Below are 22,713 nucleotides of genomic sequence, written 5' to 3'. Positions count from 1 at the left end.
GATCTTACAACTGAGTATTTAAGAAGTGACAAATAGCTATCCATGTTCTCATACTATGCTTAGTACAGTACTCCCTTAAAATGTGAAACTCTCTCATTAATAGCCTTTATTTCAAAAAGGCAGATGTAATTTTGAAGCATATGTTGCACCTACTTATAATGTCACGGGTTATTTGTGGATAGGACAGTGTTCCTATCTGTACCTCTGTAATCTGAAAAATCTAAACAAAGTTCAAAGGCTGATTTGTGGCAAGTTAAGTGTATTCTCTTTACTCTTGTCGTTTTGACTTTTTATGCTTCATTCTCAATGAAGAATGTGCCACTGGGTGGGTGTATTACTGACCTTTCCATATCAGCTTCAGAGGGCTTAGGGTACAACATGGAAGCAGCATAAAGTGTCAGATTTTTCAGCTCCTTTCAGTTATACTAGCTGTTACTGAAGTGATCAAGACCATATCCCTGGCTCAGAAAGAAAGTTGTTACATTTCAGAAAAAAAATAAAATTCACTCACCTCTTCTTTATATGGTAGAATATTGCTAATGTTACACTAAAAGAGAGAAAGAAAAAAAAGATAATATTTAACAAAGTACAGGCTGTGCACACTATTCCACCCAAAAGCTGCTGTTCAGGTCAAAATGTTCAGAATCCATTATGCATTGGCTCACATTCTCAAGTACTCTCTGTCTCATTTCTGATGCTTACCTGCCTGAACAGAAACTGGCCAAATCAGATTTGCTAGCCAAGCTACTTTCATATTTTTTGTAGAAATACGTGCCAAGAAATAAATATTATAGCACATTTTAAACACACACTTTAATTGCCTGATTAGGTGAAACGTATTGAAAATGTGGACTATTCACAACTAAAATATAATAAAAATTCTACTTGAAGTTACATATACTGTTGTAGAGGTTGTACTGATGTTTTAACTCTGTATCTCTGGCTGTCTAATTTAGGACCTGTCTTAAAAAAAGAGAATAATAAAGATTATATGATGTCAGCATAATCCAAGAAGGGGAAAAGAAAAGATCTCAGTCTCCACTGAGTCACGTAAGGCAATAGCATTCATATAGACACTCAACTACTGTGGCCAAATTTCAGATACGTTACTGGTAGTGAGAACAGGAACACTGCCATTACAGGAATCTGTCACAGGGAAGCTCTGATCTGTTGGCAGCTGTACACAACTTCAAAATGGCACAAGCACCATCTTTTAGGTTTTGTTCTCCAGAAAAGAGGAGTGACATGCTAGATACCTAGCTTTGAAACCATATTTGAAAGCAACAAATCAACTCAGACACAGTAAAGGCTTCTGGGCCCAAAGGTACTTTGCCTTACTTTCCCTTCAAGCACAGTAAAGCTCTCTTCTCAGTTATTGGCTGGTAAGGTCTGTGCACAAATGCCTGTCTCTGTGGTGCCCAGGCCAAACAGCCATTTCACTGGAGAACCAAGAAGACTACTTATCAAACTCAGCTATCTAAAATAAGTATATGAAGAAAAAGTGGAAAGGCTGGAACCAAACCCAAAGCCAGTAGCATACCGTTATCCACGACTAGAGGGCAGACTAATACCACTGGCAAGTAGCAGACAGTCATACACGTTTTTCCTGCAATTCCATTCAAAATCAATTTAAAGTTTTCCCAGATCAAGAGTTTCAGGATTTGGCTTTTTATGTGAAGACTTTGAGTTCCCCATTCCAACACAGGCTTTTCCACCCAAAATGCTGACACACTTGTGCACTGCCTCAGATTCTCAAGTGCAGAATAACTGTTTTGAAATACAACAAAATATGTTAGTTCTGTAACTGGGAAAAAAACTCGCTTCAGCAGTCATAATTAGCCAGACCTCTACACCCCTTCCCTGACCAACCCCAATAAGCAGTGTGTGGCTTTGGAACAGACAAGACCATCACAAAAGACCAAATAAACCTTGCAATGCTGCTCAGCTCCTTGTTGATGACAAATGGGTCTTACCACTTTATTGTGCTTCTAAGGTTAGGTTGACTGACGGTGCTGTCATCTATAAATATTGTTGAGCATGAGCTGTATTTTTTTGTAAGCTGCCCAGGAGAAACCTTGGGGGAAAAATAAATAAAGAAAAATAAAGAACAGAAATACATTCAAGAAGAGGAATTCTGTGTGCTTTGGTTTACCACACTGAATACTGACTGGCTTTACACCATAAGTAGCTCCTGCAGAGGCCGTCTTTGTAGATGATTGCTCCTGCTATGCAAACTACCCTACAGAAATCAAGTTCCTAAGGATACCCTTTGTGTAAGACAGGTTTATAAATCTTCCCCTTGTAATATACAACATGGTGTTTTTAGGTAAGTAACTTTCAGCAGAAACAGCTGCAGCTAAAGCAGCAAGTCCTCCAGTTTTCTAAGTTCTCCATTACATTCTTGCCAGTTTGGGTCTCAGTTTTCCCCCTCTACAATGTACTTTGTTAGATTTCCCTGTGACCTCATAATCACCTTCTCCATTCTTTTATATCCTATACCTTTACATTTTGTTAACCAGTACCAGTCCCTGTAAAAAGACAACTTTGCATTTGGGGTTTTGTCTTGTTATATTTTTGAAAAAAAATAAACCTCTTTCTGACATTGCTCACTTCACTCATGTCTTGTTTAGCATCTGAGGTATGGAAATAAAGTACTACTATTACCTTTACTTTTACTATTCAGAGCTAGCAATACGTGCCATCATCTATCCTAGTCCTGTAGATTTTACACTGTATGGAATCTTCCTAGGCAATACTAAGTTAGGCTTCCCTAAACATGTTTAGAGAAGGCCTCACACTAGAGCTAAGATGTCATAATTGAGGGAGAAGTTTGAATCAAGCAATGCAAGATGCATTCGTTTTTGCCAGAATCTTTTTAAATGCCTTGTCTAAAAGACTTGAAAGTTATCCATATGAAAATGTTGGCACCCTTCACAATTCAACAGCTGCCTGGGACTATCTCCCATTCCAGCTGAAGTTTGCCAGCAAAAACAATCCAATCACACTTCCCTTGGTGCTGGCAGACTACAGCTGAACTGTAATTGAAAAAGAAAGAAAAGAAAAAACAACCAACCCCCATAATCATACTAAATGCAACAGATAACAAGATACATTTCTTAGATTGTAAGTCCTGCAGCAGTGTTCAAACAGCAAGTCATTTAAGACTTGTCATCTCAGCCGAGAAATGAATCCAGTTTTCTGTATAATAAAACAACAATGTAGGCACTTGAATTGTATTTTCTCCTTTACTATTCCAAAATGCTCAAAACTGATAGAAGAAAAAAAAAATTCTTACTCTTTTGACAACAGCCATTCTATGCTCTGTGATACTGTGCCAGGTTGCTTTTCAAGACAAGCAAAGATAATCCAGTTTTCTCCTGCTCAGGAGGATTTGCAACATGGGTAGGACTATATACCTAGAACTGCAACAGTTGTTCCTTGAATTTGTCTTTGCCCCAACATAATAATGTCACCTATACAGCACATTAAGAATTTGTTTTACTTACATGATTGATGTGGTTACTCTTCCTCTTCTCTCGCACTAGAAAGAGGGAGAAAGAGTGTGAACAGAAAGGTTTCGAAAACACAATCCTAATTTATATTCAATAAAGTAATTCTAATAACATTGTTTTCTGAAATACAGGAGTATTAAGTTTCAAATCTGACTTTAGTTGTATGAAAAAAGTAGTTTGAGGAAAATATACTGAGTTTCGTCAAGCTAGCAAACTACATACAATACCAATTATCCACATGTATTTTTAGGAACTACTTCTACCCATTGCACTAAGGGAAAATGTCTCGGCTTTGAAGAAATGCTCGATGTCATGAAAAACTAGATTATTTCAGATAGTCCAAATAAACCAAGTCCAACATCCAACAGCAACCAATCAGCAAACAGAAGTAAAAACATCACACCCTGAACCTGCCCAAGGCACACATGCAGAAGTGAGGTGCCCAGCATTATATGTGTTTTCTCTCCTTCTATTAGCAGAAGGTAGAAGGGCACAAACTACTCCTATTTATCATGCAACTGCAACCCATGTTACTTGATGATTTTAAATTGTGTCAGCTTTTCAAAAAAAGACTAAGGTTTAACTTCCTGCTGTAAGGGCAGCAGTACAGCAGTGCTGCTACAGGCAAGCCAAGAGCTGCTTAAATGCAGAAAGCTATATACATCTGTGACCAGCCTAGACAGGTGACTTTGCCAAAGTTTTGACCTTAGATCATTGCCACTTGTTAGGACACATTCTCTTACATACCAAGAAAAAATAAAAACTGGGGGAGAGACTTGAGTTTTTTTGTCTTTTTGCCTAAATCAAAACTCATAATCCTGGTATCATCTCAATGAGAGAGAACTTATGGATATTAATTCTACTAGTCCTATGAAAGGTTAACTACAGGAGCACCAGTGATATTAGAAAATAAATTCTTCTGCCTGACTTGTCTGTAAAAACACTCTGCAAAAATCAATTAATCCAACTAATAGACATTTCACAGAATGGTTTAGTAGTTGTTATTATTAGACAATTTTTCTACATGAACAAAAGTGCACACATTTCAATACACTACATTAGAAGAATATTCAATCATGTTTAAGGGACATATTACCCCCAACAAGGCTGTTCACGTAATTTGAACATGCTTGAACCACCTTTGGAAGAAGGGAAAGGCAACTCGAGTACAGAGATCTCATTAGGTCATTCAGAGAAATTATTAGGAAGGCAAAAGCCTAGCTGGAGCTCAACTTGGCCACTGACATAAAAGACAACAAAGAAAGTTTTTATAAATACATCAACAATAAAAAGAGAGCCATGGAGAATCTCCATCCCTTACTGCATGTGGGGGGGAAACTGCAAACAAGAATGAGGAAAAGGCTGAGATACTTAATGCCTTCTTTGCCTCCATCTTTAATAGCCAGACCAGCTTCCCTGCCAGAGTGTTCAGCCCCCTGAGCTGGAAGATAAGGACAGAGAGCAGAACAACCCACCCATAATCCAGGAGGAAGTAGTTCATGATCTGCTTCTGCACCTGGACATGCATAAGTCTATGGGGCTGGATGGGATTCACCCAAGAGTACGGAGGGAGCTGGCAGGGGAGCCTGCTAAGGCTCTCTCCATCATTTATCAACAATCCTGGTCAACAGGGAAGGTCCCAGATGACTGGAGGCTGGCTAATGTGACACCCATTTACAGGAAGGGCCGGAAGGAGGATCTGGGGAACTACAGGCCTGTCAGCCTGACCTTGGTACCGGGGAAGATCATGGAGAGGCTCATCTTGAGGGAGCTCACAGGGCAACTGCAGGGCAGCCGGGGGATCAGGGCCAGCCAGCATGGGTTTATGAAAGGCAGGTCTTCCTTGACCAACCTGATCTCTTTCTATGACCACATGACCCACCTTTTGAATGAGGGGAAGGCTGTGGATGTTGTCTGCCTGGACTTTGGTAAGGTCTTTGACACTGTCTCCCACAGCATTCTGGAAAGGCTGGTGAATCATGGCTTAGACAAGTATACTCTTCACTGGGTTAAAAACTGGCTGGATGGCTGGACCCAGAGAGTTGTGGTAAAGGGGATCAAATCTATTTGGCAGCTGGTCACCAGTGGTGTCCCCTCAGGACTCACTTTTGAGGCCAGTCTTATTCAACATTTTTATCAATGATCTGAATGAGAGGATTGACTGCACCCTCAGTAAGTTTGCAGATAACACTGAATTGGTGGGAGTGTTGATCTGCAAGAGGGCAGGAAGGCTCTGCAGAAGGACATGGACAGGTGGATCAATGGGCCAAGGCCAATTGTATGGGGTTCAACAAGGCCAAGTGGTGGGTCCTCATTTTGGTCACAACAAGCCCAGGCAATGATACAGGCCTGGGGAAGAGGGGCTGTAGAGCTGCCCAGCAGAAAAGGACCTGGGAGTGCTGGTGGACAGCCAGATTAACATGAGCCAGCATTGTGTCCAGACGGCCAAGAGTCCAACAGCATCCTGGCCTGTATCAGGAATAGCGTGGCCAGCAGAACTAGGGAAGTTATTGTGCCCCTGTACTTGGCATTGGTGAGGCCACACCTTGAGTACTGAGTTAAGTTCTGGGCCTCTCACTACAAGAAAGACATTGAGGTGCTGGAGCATGTCCAGAGGAGAGCTACCAAGCTGGTGAAGGGTCTAGAGAACAAGTCATATGAGGAGCAGCTGAGGGAACTAGGGATGTTTAGTTTGGAAAAGAGGAAGCTAAGGGGAGACCTTATTGCCCTCTACAGCTACCTGAAAGAGGTTTTAGGGAGGTGGATGTTGAGGAAATGGTCTCAAGGAGGGGAGGTTTAGATTGGAAGAATTTCTTTACTGAAAGAGTGGTCAGCCACTGGAAGAGCCTGCCCAGAGATGTGGTGGAGCCTTCTTGGAAGTATTCAAGAAACATGTAAATGCAGAACTTCAGGACATGCTCTAGTGGCCGAGATTGTAGGTTGGGTGTTTGTGGAGATTTGTTTGTTTGTTTGTTTTTTGTTTGTTTTATGGTTGGACTCAGTGATCTCGAAGGTCCTTTCCAACCACAACCATTCTGTGATTTTGTGATTCTGTGATTTGCAGCAAGGCTGAGAGGCTGTACAGCAAAGCTGCACTAAAATGTCCAAGAACTGTGTCAACTTGCTAATTTCAACTTAAGAAGTACTCATTTAAGAGGTGTTTGAAATGTGCAGGTCAATCCTCTGTTTGAAGACTGACCTCAGAGGCATGAAGGAAAGTGGCCTCAATTTCCTTGGCATCCTGCTAGCGCTAGTTTCCACTGCTCACAGACCATCTAAGCATTGTGAAGTTGATACAACTGACAATTTTGCTACTTGCCATAAGATTCAGGACTGCAACTGACAGACCTGTCAAAATAATTCTACTTCTCTGTGGCAAAGCTATGCCAAGGTAGAAGACACAGCAGCTTTGCATCAACCCATCCAATCTCAAGTGCAACACTTTATTAGAAAAGACAGGGCTTCAAACAAGAACCAACTATAAAAGCATTTTAAAAATAATTATCTTAAACTCCTTTTAATTGCAAGTTCAGAATTTACTGTTGGCAGAATTCTTTTTTATTTGTACAATATGGAAACACTTCCACTTTTTAACAGCATTTGGAAGGCACAAGCTATAGTAATTCTTCAAAATTGACTTTATTACATAAACAAGGGATCTGCAAAGAAACTGAAAATCCCAATACATAATTAAAACCAGGATTCAAGAATAATAATGCTACTGAAATTATTCAAACAGTTTAAAATAACTTATTCAAAAGCAACTGATATGGACTGAGGGCTTAGGCTTATTATTCCTTACAGAAAGTTGTCCTCTATTGTTTTGGTTGTTTTTATTTTATTTAAAGCAATTTTTAAAGCATTCTTTGGTCATAAAGAACCCACCACTGCTTGAAACTCAGATTACAATAACGAAGAAAGCTTTGCTTCTTCAGATTGCTAGGATCCAGACTCTGAAATCTCCTGATTGTTAAGCATTCAGAAGAAGTAGTTATTTTAAGTGTTAAGTAAAACAGCTTATGAACACATTTCTTTGTAAACTTGCAAATTATTAATCCCTATGCTTTGAAAGAATTAAAGCAATTTAAGTGTTCTCAAGCTGTATAATTAAAATAGCCTATTTTTCCAGTTTTCTTCCTTTTTTTTTTTTTTTTAAGTTGGGAAAAACTTCACTTACCATCTGTTTGAGACTTGCTCAGGAAAATTGTGCTTGCTCTGGGATGATCAGATGGATTAGATTCCAAGGCTAAGTCTGAAACAGAAAGGAAAAAAAAAAAAAAGAGATACCTTTAACAGAAGATGATTTCTGCAATAATCCCACCCAGCCTTAAAACATTTAAGCATAACGATGAAAACAAGATCAGAAACACACAGAATAGGCTGTCTCTCTATAATGCCAAAATAAATAAAAATCTGACATTTTTCTCTCTGTAAAATAAGCCTGCAGACTTATTCCTGCTGCCATGAAGCTCTGAAGTAGCCTACAGTTTCCATCAGAACAGTATCTAGAAAGGGATATCTCAGAAAACAACACCCTGCATGTCAGGGTAGCTGGATGCAGAGTCTGGGCTCTCTAGAGGGCAGTAAACTAGAACTTTATGAAGAGTATAATTAAGAAAAAAACCAAAACAACAAAACGGGACACTGCCAATCTATAACTCTATGCTTTAAGTACCCAATATGGCAGGAAACAATCTTTGTGGGCCTATAAAAGAACCTAGTAAATAACTTTTGCAGTGCTGATGAATACCAAACATGGCTCTTGCACTACTCTGTTCATTTGGAATTTCAAGTAAAACCCTGTACAACTAATGCACAATTAGTGAAGAACAAAATTATTCCTTTAATCTTTTGCCACAATAAACAAGTGATGACATTAGAAGGGGATCTATTGCTCCCTTAGACTAAGACGGGAGTGATCACTAAAAAGTCTGCTGATGAAACATATGAACAGCATAATCCAGTACTGTGATCCTGTACATCTTGGAAAGGTCAAATTTGTATCCATTTACATTTGTCATTCTGCTCCTCCTGTCTGCTACTTGGGCCATACTAACCATAAAAGCTTGCAAACTTGCATGTTAAGTGTTTCAAGGTGCTACCCCAATGTAACTGCCATATCACTGAAACAGTCATTTAAGAATCACCATCAACTTTAAATGAAAAAAATAATCTTAAGAGCTTTTTATGCACTAAACCAACAGAACTCTGGTTAAACAGTAGCCAAAGTATGCATAAAGTGTCTTGGTGCTCGAAGTCTTAACTATATGAATGCTTTGTGCTACTGCACCTAACCCATAGCACAGCCACAGCCCTCATGCATCAGCAAGTGCACATAATTGCAAAAGTACATGTGTCCCCAAGACTTCTCCTTCCAGATTCCTGCTGGTACACAACCCTGGTATCCAGACCTGGGTGTTTTCCAAGTACTTGGCCTACAATGTCACTTGTCTTAATCCGACAGTACTGCTCTGACACTGGTTCTGGATCCAGACCCCTGTCATTTTGAGTCTCTACTGTGTACGTAAGGGATTGCTCAGGCAGAAAACTCTCACCCCCAAGACAAAAAAAAAAAAGGCCAGAGTCAGCTATGAAACCACACCATCTCCAGCTTTAAAAGCTAGCTTACAAAATCAGTGTTTCTATTTCTGCCTTACTGTGCTCATTCATGGAACCCAGTAAGCAGATACATGAATTTAATAATGTAGTTAAAATATAAGAAGTCCTGGAACAGAATTTGCCTTACAGCTCATACCTGAAGTACCACTACCACACATTTAATTTTCTGATACAAATGAAATTCACATACCATGGCATACAGTGGTATGCTGTACTGGCCCATTTTAACATCTCAAAAAACCGTATTACTGCTATTTAAAACTGGTCGACAATGTTGACAAGTTTCTAACACTGAGTTAGCAAAATCATTTATAAGAAACATAAAGAGACCAGCTCTAGTCTCTAATGCTAGCACTCTTAAAAAAACCCACAAACTTTGACACAGACCAAGGAATTCCCTAATAATGGCAAATATTAAACAATATTTTAGATTTCATAAAGGAGCAATTCAGAAATGGAAGTATTTTGCTAGTTTACCAAATAACATAATTATAATCAGAACAGGACTGAAATATTATTTTAAATACAGCTTATGATTAGCAAGTTATGATGCAAATACAGCGTAAACAACTCAGAATGTATTTATTTACAGCTTGACAACAATTTTTAGAATAATTGGGTAAGTCATGTTAGAAAGGACCTTTGGAATTCAGCCTGTTACTGAAAATAGGATCAGCTGCAAGGCAGAACCAGGCTGCTCAGGGCTTTATCCAGTCCAGTCTTGAAAACTCCAGTGAGGGTAAAGAGTGGCCAGATCACCTTTCCACTGAGAGAAACTAAAGCCTACAGGAGTACAGGACTCACTACGGAATGGCTGGGAAGAGTATGTAGGACTGTACAAGACTTGTGTGACGTTTAGGGGAATGCAGCAAAGAAGAGTGGGGAGGAACACAGAGTCCTGGTATAAAACCCCACAAGAAGTGAGCAACTGCAACTAGACTTGGTATGTCAGGATACTGTGGCATTACGAGCAACAGTACTTCTGTTTTGTCTTGGTAGAGACTGCAAAGAAAGATGCATGTAGTAGACTGCTTCCCTGTAGCTTTCCCCTTCTAAGTAGCCAGATAATTTTAACTCTCCTTTCTGTGCAAGCAATGGAAAAATTAGTCATGTGATTTGTTCTTGCTAAACTGCCAGTGTTGTTCATGAAATACCAAAAAGGATGATGAAGGAAGCATAAGGCAAGAGGCAGATAAAGATGTGAGAAGAGGCAAAATATAACAGGAAACACAGCAAAAGGAAAGCCAGAGGAAGAGATCAATCTGTCCACAAACAGTTTTGACTCCCAATCAAGGGTAACTCCTAATACTTCACCCTGGTAGCACTTCTGAGTAACCAAAATACCTAACCCTGAAAATAAGGGTAAGTCTTGATTAGGAGCTATTAGAAAGATGTAAAATAGAAAGCTCAAGCTTCACAGAGAGTTGAGAGAAAAAGACAGCATCATGATATGCCACAGGATAAGTAGAAATAAGGGGAATAAAAACATGCAAAAAAAGGAATGAGTGAAATGAAAGGAGCAGCACAATGATAAAAAAAAGCAAGAAAACAACACTGAAACATTTTTCGTTTAGAAGCTGCCAACTCAATAGATGTCAAAGCACATTTTATATCAGACCCTCACACTCAGTGAAAAAGAGGTGAGAAGCAAGGAGTCTCACCAGAAATTAAGTGTGTGGGAGCAGCACAGTAACACTGCCATGCTACAACAGCCCTCCATGTCTCTCTGAGAACTGCACATAAAAAATAGCCCTCCTTCTTATTTATTTGCATCTCTCTGTGCCCTCTGAATAAATGTGGTACTACCAAGTTTGCGAGATCAACACCGTCTTCAACTGGAGCAGAGAAAAGCCTGAACTTGCTTCCCTCTCTCACCAGTCTCATCTGAAAGGCTCCGTTGTAGCTTGCTTGCCCTTCAGACAATCTCAGCTACCTCCACTGCTGCTGTGTGCTCCATGCGCTGGTAAGAGCACACAGTCCCCCACAGGGCAGCTCGTATTACTTTTAGAAGCAAATCTCTGATCCTAGCTCAAGATCTTATGTCCTTTCCTCAACATAAGATCTGCACAAAGACTCTGCTTCTACTCATCTACACCATATAAGAATGTGTGTGGGTTTTAGGAATTTATAAGCGAGCCACTTATCTACCATTTTACACACCTCCACGGGTGACTTCTAACTGTTAAGAACACATTTTACACACTACATCATGCTACATGTATTATCTCATTAATAAAGCTGACAAAGATGTCACTGTTACAAAGTAGCAGTCCTTGATTTCACTACCTTAGAATAATAAAATATTACATTTCCTTTAACAGTTTTATCCCTATCCTCTGCTTTATTAGACAGCAGTCACATTTTGATATAGCACATATTTAAAGCATTACATCATAAAGTTATCCCTTTGCTGTAACCGAGTTTCTTCCCTTGCTCAGTGGCTTACTAGCTTTGATTAATGTCTGAGCTTCCCTTATATTTCATTACCTTACAGTATAAAAGATTAATTAACACTCCCAATTCAGATTTAAAAATTAAAACAAATTAGACTAACAATTTTGCCAATACATTTCAGAAAGTCTGTTATTCCTAACAATATCTTATAAAATGATTTGTCCTTTAAATTACATTACTCTATTTCTAATCCCAAAAACTTTCCTAAGAACTGCAATTCTGATTTGTAAATTCAGCCTGCTTTGTTTACTCCTTATTAGCAGAGCCAAATGCACCACAGCACCCAGCACACTGGTTGTTTTCCATTTGCCTTCAACTGTTGTGTCTTCATATACAGGTTAGTCTGTCCTTTAAATGCTCCATGGGTGGCTCCTTCGCCAGATTTCGACAGAATCAAAGCACTCTGATCTCCTGATTATTCATCTTTGGACCTTGACAGGCTGGAGAGGTGGGACAGTGCCAACCTCACGAAGTTCAACAAGGCCAAGTGCAGGGTACTGCATCTGGGTCAGCACAACCCCATGCACAAATCCAGGCTGCGGGAAGAATGGCTGGAGAGCAGTGCTGAGGAGAAGGACTTGGGGGATGGTAGTTGATGAGAAGCTGGACAAGAGCCGCCAGTGTGCGCTGGAGCCCAGAGAGCCAATTGTGTCCTGGGCTGCATCAAGAGAAGTGTGGCCAGCAGGGCCCGGGAAGTGATTCTGCCCCTCTACTCTACTCTGGTGAGACCCCACCTGGAATAATGTCAACAGCTCTGGGGGCCTCAGCACAAGAAAGATACGGACCTGTTGGAGAGGGTCCAGAGAAGGGCCACCAAGATGATCAAAGGCCTGGAGCACTTCTGCTGTGAAGACAGGCTGAAAGAGTCGGGGCTGTTCAGCCTAGAGAAGAGAAGGCTCTGGGGAGACCTTATAGCTCCTTACAGTACTTGAAAGGGGCTACAGGAAAGCTGGGGAGGGGCTTCTCATCAGAGAAGATAGTGATAGGACAAGGGGTAATAATTTTAAACTGAAAGAGGGGAGATTTAGGTTAGATATTAGGAAGAAATTCTTCACTCTAAGGGTGGTGAGGAACTGGAATGGGTTGCCCAGGGAGAGTGATGATGCCCCATCCCTGGAGGTTTTTAAGGCCAAGTTGGATGAGGTTTTGTGCAACCTGATCTAGTGGTAGGGTTCCCTGCTCATGGCAGGGGGGTTGGAACTTGATGATCTTTAAGGTCCCTTCCAACCTAAATGATTCTATGATCTTCAAGGGAATACATCTCCTATTAACAGGATTGATTCAAAAGATACAAAACTTGCTCTGTTTTCACAACTAATACAAGCAAATTTTAATACAGAAAAGCCTGGACCCACTGCATAACAAAGTGCTTTTTAAACACAACTGGTTCTCAGAAAGAAACTCTGTTTTGAGAGAGGATCTTGGTGAAAACAATCTTAACCAACACTCGCATATGCACAGGTCCCTTAAAAACACTCCTAACTGCCCAGAGGAAATCAGCACTTTATTTAAAAAGGAAAACAACTAAAAACAACCCACACAGTTGGTTTTGGTTCACAGAAAGACTCATTGAAGTTGGAAGGAACCTCTTAAGATCACCTAAGTCCAAGCCCCTTCTCAACCAGGGTCAGCTAGAGCAGTCTGTCCAGGACTATGTCAGTCAAGTTTTCAGTATCTGCACAGTGAGTCCACAACCTCTCTGGGCAACCTGTGCAGTATTTGGCCATCCCCATTATTAAGTTATTATTCCTAAAAATCACTACTTCATAAAATACGCACAGAAGGATGTTGTACAGCTATTTAAAATCTGTCAGTCACTTCTTATGGCACTACTATGAGAACAGCAGTATCATTACCAATATCCAGAACGTATCTAAGTGCACTGTAACATTTTAGAAGGCTCTAAAAATTGATCCAATATACAACAAGCTCTCTTACTTAAGAGTTAATTATTTGCTCTTTTACACCACACTCCCGGTGGAGTGGGTTCAACAAGAAACGGACAGTCAGCATTCAAAATTTGCTACTAAAACCAGAATAAATTAGAAAGCTTAAGTATAGATCATCTGCTAACTACTGTGGGCTAGCCAGGGTTGAAGTTATCTATTCACTTCTGTAGTTTAAAAATATCAACATGGTATTAACGCTCTTGCATTTCCTAAACTGCAGGAGGATCCACACCACTATTGTTGGCCTCCACAGCAAATCCCAATATGATCCTGTTGCACTCAGTTCTCCCTGTTGGGGAAACACTACTTCAGACATGTGCTTCACTGGACACAATATCTAGCCTTGATGGAACTCAGTCGAGTAGGCTCCCCTGTGTTTCCTGATGGGTTACAATCACTTCTACACATTTCAGTAAAGCAGAACAGCAGGATGTCAGGAGTGCCCTAAATTCCACAGCAAAGGCACAACCAGTTAGAAGGGAGGAAAACTAGATATCCCTAGAACTTTCTGCTGGAACTAGAGTGAAAACAGCAGTTCACAAGCTAGATCTTAAAAGTAACTAACATTTTATTAGATGAATATTTCTTTACTGTATCTAACATAGGATAATTTAAAAAGACAAGAAAAATTGGTTCCATGCTGTCCACTTTATTCCCCACATAGACATTCACATGTAACACAATTTGCTACTATGAGAATCTAAAGCAGAACTCCTGTAACTTATTAATTGATAAGCCAAATAAAAATTTCTAACTGCACACATAAAAGACCAACCAGCCTAAATCCATGCCGATAGCTGCAAGCGTAAGGAAGGCTTTCCCATAACCACTGTTCACAGAACCATCAGAGCTGGAAAGGACCTCTAGAGATCACCTAGTCGAACCCCCTGCTAAAGCAGGATTGCCTAGAGCACATCACAACGACTGCAGCCAGGCAGGTCTTGAGGAGACTCCACAACACCCCCGGGCAGCCTGTTCCATCTGGAACTTCCTGTGTTCCAGTTTATGCCCATTGCCCCTTGTCCTGCTGCTGGGCACTACTGAAAAGAGCCTGACTCCATCCTCCTTACTCTCACCCTTCGTATATTTATAGACATTAATAAAGTCTCCTCAGCCTTCTCCAGGCTAAAGAGTCCCAGCTCTCTGAGGGGCCTCTTCTCACAAAACATGGCTTAGGAAGAAAAACAGGTGAGTACCAGAAATTCCAGTCTTACCTAGTGCCTGCAGGTAACCTAAATAAGATGTAACATACTGCATGCTAGGTGTCATATGCCACCTGATGGACTGACAAACTTCAATGAAAGTTAACAACTTTATCAAGCTTTGTACCATTTTAGGTACAAGCTCAAACATACCCTTAGAGTGGCTTTGTGGATTCTCAGCTTACCTGCAGCTTGTTCTATAAAAGAACTATCTGCATAACAAAACATGCTAAACAGTTTTACAGAAAACCTTTTTTTATGTCTTCAAGAGAAACTGGCATTCAACAGTTTATTATCCGAGTCTGACTGACATGTTTGATGACAAGCCAGTGCTACTTTTCACACTGGAAAAAACAACTAGGTTTGAATATTACAATGACTCAAGACCCTTTCAGAACTCCAAACAGAAGCAAAGCTGTGCTATAAACATGCAGATCATCAAACAATGCTACCTGGTTGACAGTGGGATTTTTTTGTAAGCTATTGAGGTAACCCTGATATTTGCATCACCTGCAAGTATGATCTTAAGTTGCATCCATCTGGCTTTGCTACACATTTAAATAAATTACGCCAAGGTTTTTAAGCCAGTTGCAAACTTTTGTTTGTCCCTTCAAGTGGAAACATTCAGGGCTTTCTTCTGAAAACTGTAATTTCTAGTGAGTGAAATAAAAGTGCAAATTCAAACTCTAGCGGCAGTAAGTAAAAAAAAAATAAAAAAATTAAAATCTCAAGATTAGTTTGTTGGCTAGGATATACGGAGCCAAGGTCTAGGCTTTTAATACTTGGTAGCATTTTCTTCCTGTCTCCCACAGTAGCTTTGTCCTTCTTCCTGTACGTGGAAGAAACACTGTTAGAAACCTTAATTGAATGTGTAATGCAAAATTGGGAGGAGTAGGTTTTTGTGTTTTGTTTGCTCACACAAGAGTTCATTCCCCTGTCAGTCAGCTTTTCAGTATGACCTCACCCCACTGATTGCATTTGAGAGAACACATACTTCTAGCCAAAAAACTTCTGTTGGTCTTCACCTAGCCTGATAGGAGGGGAAAAAAGCAAGCTTCCTAAAGAAAGCCAGAAGAGGAAAGGATCCTAGAGATAAGTTACTTGGAAACCATTGTGTGTTTTTTTTTTTAAAAAAAAGAAAAAAGTGACGATTAATTCCATTTCCTTAATTCCCCAAGTTTCATCAAAATCCTCAGGTTAGCCACATATTTAGTAAAATAAAATCACAGAATCATTTAGTTTGGAAAAGACCTTTAAGATCACTGAGTCCAGCTGTTAACCTAACACTGCGAAGTCCCACTAAACCATGTGCCTAAGCACCACATCTACACATCTTTTAAATACTTCCAGGGATAGTGACTCCACCACTTCCCCTGGCAGCTTTTTCCAATGCTTGACAATTTCCTTTCAATACTGCCCATTTTTTTAAAACCTCTCTGTTACAATAGTGTTATACCGGAAGCCTTGAGAAACACCAAACCAGTCTGTTTCCCTCCATATGAACTACATATACCTATGTTCCAAATCAACTATTCTTAAAAAGCTAAGGTTGACACAAACTTGATCACCGAAGAAGTCTCTAAGATTTAGTAAAGAGAGAAAAGGATGGAGGATTCCTTAGCCGTCAGTAGTACCCAAGCATAAGAATAGAAATACAGATATTATACTACAGCTATTATTTCCAATTCCCAAATTTGTAGATCAGTTTCATAATTGTTTCTGATTGACTCAGAGATTCAGTAACTTCCACTACAGGTACTTCACAGTTAATTTCATAAAGGCTGTGACATTAGGCATCTTAAGCCAATGATACAGAAAGTGTTTCAGGATTGTAAAGTGTCAATTCTTTCATAAAGATCACACACTATTTGTAACTGCTACAAATACCTTTGTAATTGCTACAAATACCTTTGTAATTAATTCCTAGTCAATTATAGGAAAGAGATATTAAGAGTTTTGGAGAAAGAAAAGTGGGCTTACGTTAGGTGAAAAATAAACTCTGTGAATACAAGGAAAAAAGGAGAGGGAACACCAGAACAAGGACCAGAACATCATTTGGTTTTCACACTCAATTTCTTATTTGTCTAACTAGACAAATTATATGTCAGCTTATGCAGCTTCTATCTTCAAATAGAGGTGCAAAAAACAACACAAGATGGTTAAGCCTTTTCCTGTGTTGAAGACTGCTGCATTAAAAAGCTGACCTCCTTGCATCAAAATGTTAATCTTTTTTTATTTAACTTACTAACATGTCACCAGTATTTTTAACAAACAGGAAAAAAACTCTCCACCCACATGCTTGAAGTAAGCCGACGTTATGTAAGAGAGGCACAAATGAACAGTATTTAGACCTTCTGCAAGGAAGCTTATAGACAAGCTGTTGGTGAAATCAATCAATCAAGTAATCAATATATTCCCGTATCTGTTCATCTTCAACACTGCTCAATAACTGCAGCATGCAGGCAACTTGAATCTTGCCCCTTTCAGCATGGCACAGCCTCCTGAGAGCCAGGGGGCTGATGAAAAGAAGTAGGCTCACAGGTGCTTGATGAGTTATTGTAGGCACCAGTCTGTCTGAGCACATTCAGGTAAATCTCACTGACTTCATTCTCCATTAACTCCCCCCTTTCCAAGTCCCCTTCCATTTGTTTTCCCATCAAACCTCTATGCGCTGATCTCATCCCACTCAGCATCTCTCCTTAACCCATTTGCTGTTCCCTCTCATCCCCGATTGTCTTTCTTGTCATTCTTCACCAGGTGCCCATCCCCCCGTTCTCCAGGTGAAGGTACCAGGTCATTTTGTCCCACAAGTTCAATAGGTCAACAATCCTCCCCTTGGCTCATGTGAATCAGGCAAACCTCTGCTCAGAACTGCTGAACTCAGTACACAGCAGTGGTGGAGAGAGATAATGTTTGCAACCACAAGTGAGAAAAGTCTGCCAAGAAAGATCTTGTTCTGGTTTTATCAAAAGAATTTATGGAAAATTAGATCTGTGTTTTAACATACGGATTTGGCAAGTGTCAGCCATAAGTTCTCCTCCAAATAGCAAAACAAACAAACAAACAAAAAATCACAGGAAAAAAGCCCAAAGATTAGCAGACATTCTCGGGGGAGGGAAAACCCAAAATACAAACAAACAAAAAAACCCACCCCAAAAAAGCAGCAATCAGCACAGCCCAGATGGCACATTAAGATCAAAGAGCTGCCATTTCTAAAACTAGAGGAAAGCCTTTTTGCTCAATTCAAACTGCTTCAGATTGTTAACTTGAATGCGGAAAGAAGGAACACTTAGTGGTCTGCTGAATGCTCACCTAGCAGCTTCAAGTTTATTTTAGCTTTTGATATTTAACATTGACAGTAGGCATGAACCTATTTGGAATAAACTACCATTTACAAAGTTATCTTTATTTCCATTTACTTAATACAACTTGGCTGAGCATATCAAACCACAAATGACAATTTATTTCTCAGTCTGAAAAAGTATGCACTGAAGAGGTTATAGCCTAGGATCTTGAGAACTATAAAATACAAAGTCACTCTTTAAATTCTCTCTTAGCAGTGTATCTGACAGTCCCTTTCCATTTGAATTAACTTTTGTTGGAACATTACACTTTCAGTTTCACAGCAAGTTTTACCTCCAGCCCACTTACCACTCCTTTTTTGTCTTACATAAATACCACTTCATAACCTCTCCATTTTAAGAAAGTAAGAATTTTTCGTGTTTAATTCTGACCTGATATAGACAATCTAAGCAGTGCTGACTGGAAAGCAGTGCCTGTTAAGTAGCATGCTGGAGAAGCCACAGTACAATCCTCATTTAAGAGCATAGACCTATGAGAACCACATTCTGCTTGCTATGAAAAAGCAAGACAAATCAAAACCAAACAGTTCAAAGCTCTGTGGCAACTTCAGCATTCCCAATACAAAACATTCAATTTTAGCAACACAAGTGCCAAAGTATTAAAACAGACTTAAGAATAACAAATTACTTAAAGAATGAAGTATCTCCATTACATTTGGTCACCAGCTTTCTGATGCTAGCTGTGTTCTTAGAAACTAGTACTGAGCAACATGGAACAAAAATAGCCAAGATGATCTTGACTTTTTCCCCCTGCAGCTTTCTCTCTTTTCCGCCATCAAAGCATTTAAGAAAAGGCCAGTCGCTAGGTTCCCAGCCGCCAGTTACTGACAAAACTGGAGTCTTAGCTAAGCTATGATAATAGACATTAAGAAATTACCAAAGTAATCCTTATCTCTCAAATGAAACTGCTGGACTACTTGCCACTGGAGCAGCAAACTAATGCTCTGTAGTAGTCAACAGCACAGAAACACGTAGGCTGCTTGCATGGTTTGGGTATGCTGACAGCTTTTATATCCTGGAGTTAAGAGGGATAAGCACAGCTATCTGGTATATGCAAGTGCTGCGTTTACAGGTTTATTATTTTCATAGAAGGTCATAAATTAAACAGATAGCAGTATCACTTAAAATTTCAGTATAACCTGTTTTGTAACACTTGATTTCAAACTTCACAAATAATGCCTTACATTTTGAACTTACCACTTCAATCCTACCCAGATGGAGCTTTGTAACATTCAAAAACGGCCACATGAAATTTCACTTCTAATACTGACCATCCAAAAGTGCATTTTCATAGATATCAAACTTTGGTACTTTCTGAAGGCCTAGCCAGTTACATCAATCAGAAAACTGCAGTCAAATAGCATCTATCATTTGTAGGGCTACTTCTGAGGCCACGCAATAGCGGACCACATACCAATGTAAAAGTTATCTTTAAAATTATCTAAAACATAGACTACTTATGCAGTTCTAATCTTAGGATTACCTCCTGTCTCAAGACTAAAGTTTTCATAGCCACAAAAGTAAAATTTGTGATAGCAGCTATCTTATTCTTGGACTATACACATTTATTCATGTCTGCTAATTAAAAAATTAAATACTTCCCTACTTCAAGGCCAGTTCTGACATCCAGATAAATTCACAAATAAGCCTAGTTACATAGCACTGCTGACATGACCACGTACTACAGAGTCAAACAACCCTTACTCCTGAGCACATTTATTTAGCTTAGGCATTTGTGCTTGGCTTATTATAACCTTTGGAGAGTTTGGCTCCTCCTCCCTAAGAAATAATGGGAGATTTCTGCCATATATTGTATGTATAAGTAAAGTTTGATTTTGCCTATATTGCAGCTATAATTTCTCCTACTGCTGTACTGCACAACTGTCTCAAAGGAGATCCAAGAGGCTGACTGCTCCATCTTGTCCAACAGCTGCATCACATGGTGACCTGTAGAACCATGCAAGTTTAGTAATTCCATTTCCTCACACTCTTCTGCAGCCAGTTTCTCTCTGATAACTAACATATTTTAGTTAAGTTCAAGACAAGCATGTAGGGCCAGTGATAACTGTTACTGTACACACTGCACATTAAAGACGTCCGACAGGCTATATTTTTTCAACCGAATGCGTATCAGAGGTGTAGTCATAATTACGAAAAGGAACAGCAAGACACTTGTTAATTGACCTAAGTTTTGACTATCATAAGCTACTACACTAGGCTGTGTGCTTACGGCATCACGTGGGCACATAGACAGGAGCACCCGAACCTGTTACACGTTGTCTCGGTAACTCCCTGCAGCACAAACGGGCAAGCTCTTCCTAGGCATGTCTGGAAAGAAGATGCATTGCAGAGCACGTCTGCGTGACACCAGTGCTCCAGGTATAACTGGAAGGGATCTTTACAGCAAACACCGACTTTCCTATTAGCTCAAGGAAAGTAAATTAGCAACGCTGAGCGCTACACAAGAAAGAAAGAACCTCGGTGGAATGAGTCCACAGCTATAACCAAGCATCCTGCACAGCGAGATTATAAATTACACGGGTCCAGCCACAATGATGTCATATGCTCACAATCTTTGCAATTCTTAATCCCCCTACACCCCACACACACCCTCTTCCTTCCCTCTTCTCAACAGAGAGGCTGGAAATGCAGCAGCTTTTGCGAACTGCCTGAACATTACGACTGCGGCTCCACAGCGAAGGAGGAACAAACAGCCAGACTTCCAGCTCCAACGGGAACACTGGCGTTCTGACACGGTTACCCCGGGTTCCCCGAGGCCCCTTCTGCAGGGCCGGGAGCGGCCAGCGGGGCAGCCAGGGCACCCTGCCCGGGCAGAGCAGGACCCCGCGGCTGGGACCTGGGGAAGCGGTCCCGGGCCCGCGGCCGCTCCCGGCCCGGCGGCACCAAGGCGGGGAGCCTGCAGGAACGCCGGCGTTGTCAGAGCCGCGGCAGCCGCGGAGAACTTTGCTTGGGCGCGGCGCGAAGCCGGTCGGCTCCAGGCCGGCCCCCCCGCCCCTCGGGGCTGGCCGGGCCGCCCGCTCTCCCCGCCGCCGGGACAAAGGGGCGCGCCGCGGGCGGGGAAGAGCCGCGCCTCGGGCTGCCGGTCCCCTGGGCACCCACCCGCGGCAAGGCGGGGCGACCACGGGGGCAGCCGCCAGCGAGGCGGGGATGTGGTGCCCGGAGCCCCCCGCCGCCCGCCCGGCCCCGCCGCTCGCCCCCCGCCGCTCACCATCCGGGAACTCCCGATCGCTGATGTGCTGAAGGTGGGGGCCGCCGCCGCCGGGATCCGAGTCCCCCGACTCGGCCTCCGCCGATCCCGAGCCGCCGCCGCCGCCGCCCGCCGCCGCCGCCTGGTACGCGTCCGCCCAGCGGTCGGGCCCCGGCGCTGCCCCGCCGCCGCGGGCCCGGCTGAGCTTGGGGCTGGCGTCCGGGGATACGCAGCAGGTGACGGTGTTGCCCATGGAGCTCGGAGCTCCCCCGCCGGGCCCCGGCTGCGCGGCTCCCGGCTCGGGCTGGGGCGGGGGAGGGGGCGGAGGGGGAGCCGAGGCGCCGGGCGGAGGGCGGGCGGGAGGGAGGGAGGGGCCGGGGGCGGGGCCCCCTCAGGGCCGCATCACCGCCCCTCAGGGCCGCATCACCGGCGCCGCCTCCGCCCCGGCCAGGCCAGGCCCAGGCGCGGCCCCCGCCCGCCCCGCCGCCTGCTGCGCGCGGCGACCAACGGACCTGGCGCGAGCGGCCACCTTGCCCCGGCGCGGGGGGGGGGGGGGGGGGGGGGGCACGAGGGCGGGGGGGGGGAGGCCGGTCCCGCCTCGCTCTCAGCCAATCGCTTGCCGCCGCCGCGCCGCGTGACGCCGCTCCGCCAATGGGCGTGCGGATGATCACGTGGCCGGCGCCGCGCCCTTCCTGGCCCGCCCCCTTCCTGCCCCACGCGCACACGCAGCGCCGGCCGCGGCCCGAGGCCACGCCCCTGCCCGAGGCCACGCCCCCTGCCCGAGGCCACGCCCTCGGTCACGCCCCCCGGCGCGTGGCTCGCGCTGCCCGGCCGGGGATCGGGGTTTAGTGATAGTGAAGCGACAACGAGCAGAAATGTAGCTTGAAAATAACGCATCCCTGTGTGACTGCATCAATAAGCAACACTGAGGAAAGCGTGGAGCGAGTCCCTAGGGGACACCAAGGCGACCCCAGGGCTGGAGCCGCAGAGACAGGCCGGGAGAGTCGCGGCTGGGCCGCCTGCGGGAGCGGAGGCTGCGGGGAGACCTCGTAGCGGCCTCCCAGGGCCTGAAGGGGCTACAGGAAAGCTGGGGGCAAAGCTTCCAGGGAGAACACCTGGAAGTGTACAAGGCCGGGTTGGATGGGGCTCGGAGCAGCCTGGTCTAGTAGGAGGTGTCCCTGCCCACGCAGGGGGGTTGTAACTGGATGATTTTAAAGGTCCCTTCCAACCCAAACCGTCCTATGGCTCTATTAATAACACTAATCACATCCTGCTGTGCTGTGTGCTCCCCCAGGGTAGTCCAGAGCAGTCCAGAGGCTGGGGGGGGTCTGCAGGCAGCCTCACCGCTGCCCTTGTAAGTTTGAAAGGTTGTTTGCAAGTCTCAACATCTCTTGTCCCCATTATTAA

General features: G+C 42.8%; 1 protein-coding gene across 2 annotated transcripts in view; it reads right to left on the bottom strand.

Annotated features, from left to right (window-relative positions):
* The window catches only part of CCNYL1 (cyclin Y like 1), a 35,695-nt gene extending 13,872 nt beyond the window's left edge, over positions 1–21,823 (bottom strand). Inside the window, exons 1-5 of one of the 2 annotated variants that reach the window (XM_051623366.1) lie at positions 21,328–21,823; positions 7,690–7,764; positions 3,507–3,541; positions 1,974–2,074; positions 512–547 (exon numbers count right to left, since the gene is read on the bottom strand). In XM_051623366.1, coding sequence (XP_051479326.1) covers positions 512–547; positions 1,974–2,074; positions 3,507–3,541; positions 7,690–7,764; positions 21,328–21,559 — 479 coding nt within the window. In that variant the 5' untranslated portion in view covers positions 21,560–21,823. The remainder of the gene's footprint in view (positions 1–511; positions 548–1,973; positions 2,075–3,506; positions 3,542–7,689; positions 7,765–21,327) is intronic. The other variant, XM_051623365.1, reaches the window with a different exon arrangement.
* Positions 21,824–22,713: the final 890 nt, after the last annotated feature.

The sequence above is a fragment of the Apus apus genome, chromosome 6, assembly GCF_020740795.1.
Source record: "Apus apus isolate bApuApu2 chromosome 6, bApuApu2.pri.cur, whole genome shotgun sequence".
Lineage (NCBI taxonomy): Eukaryota > Metazoa > Chordata > Aves > Apodiformes > Apodidae > Apus > Apus apus.
Note: the sequence above shows the minus strand (reverse complement) of the source record. Positions and strands in the feature narration are given on the sequence as shown.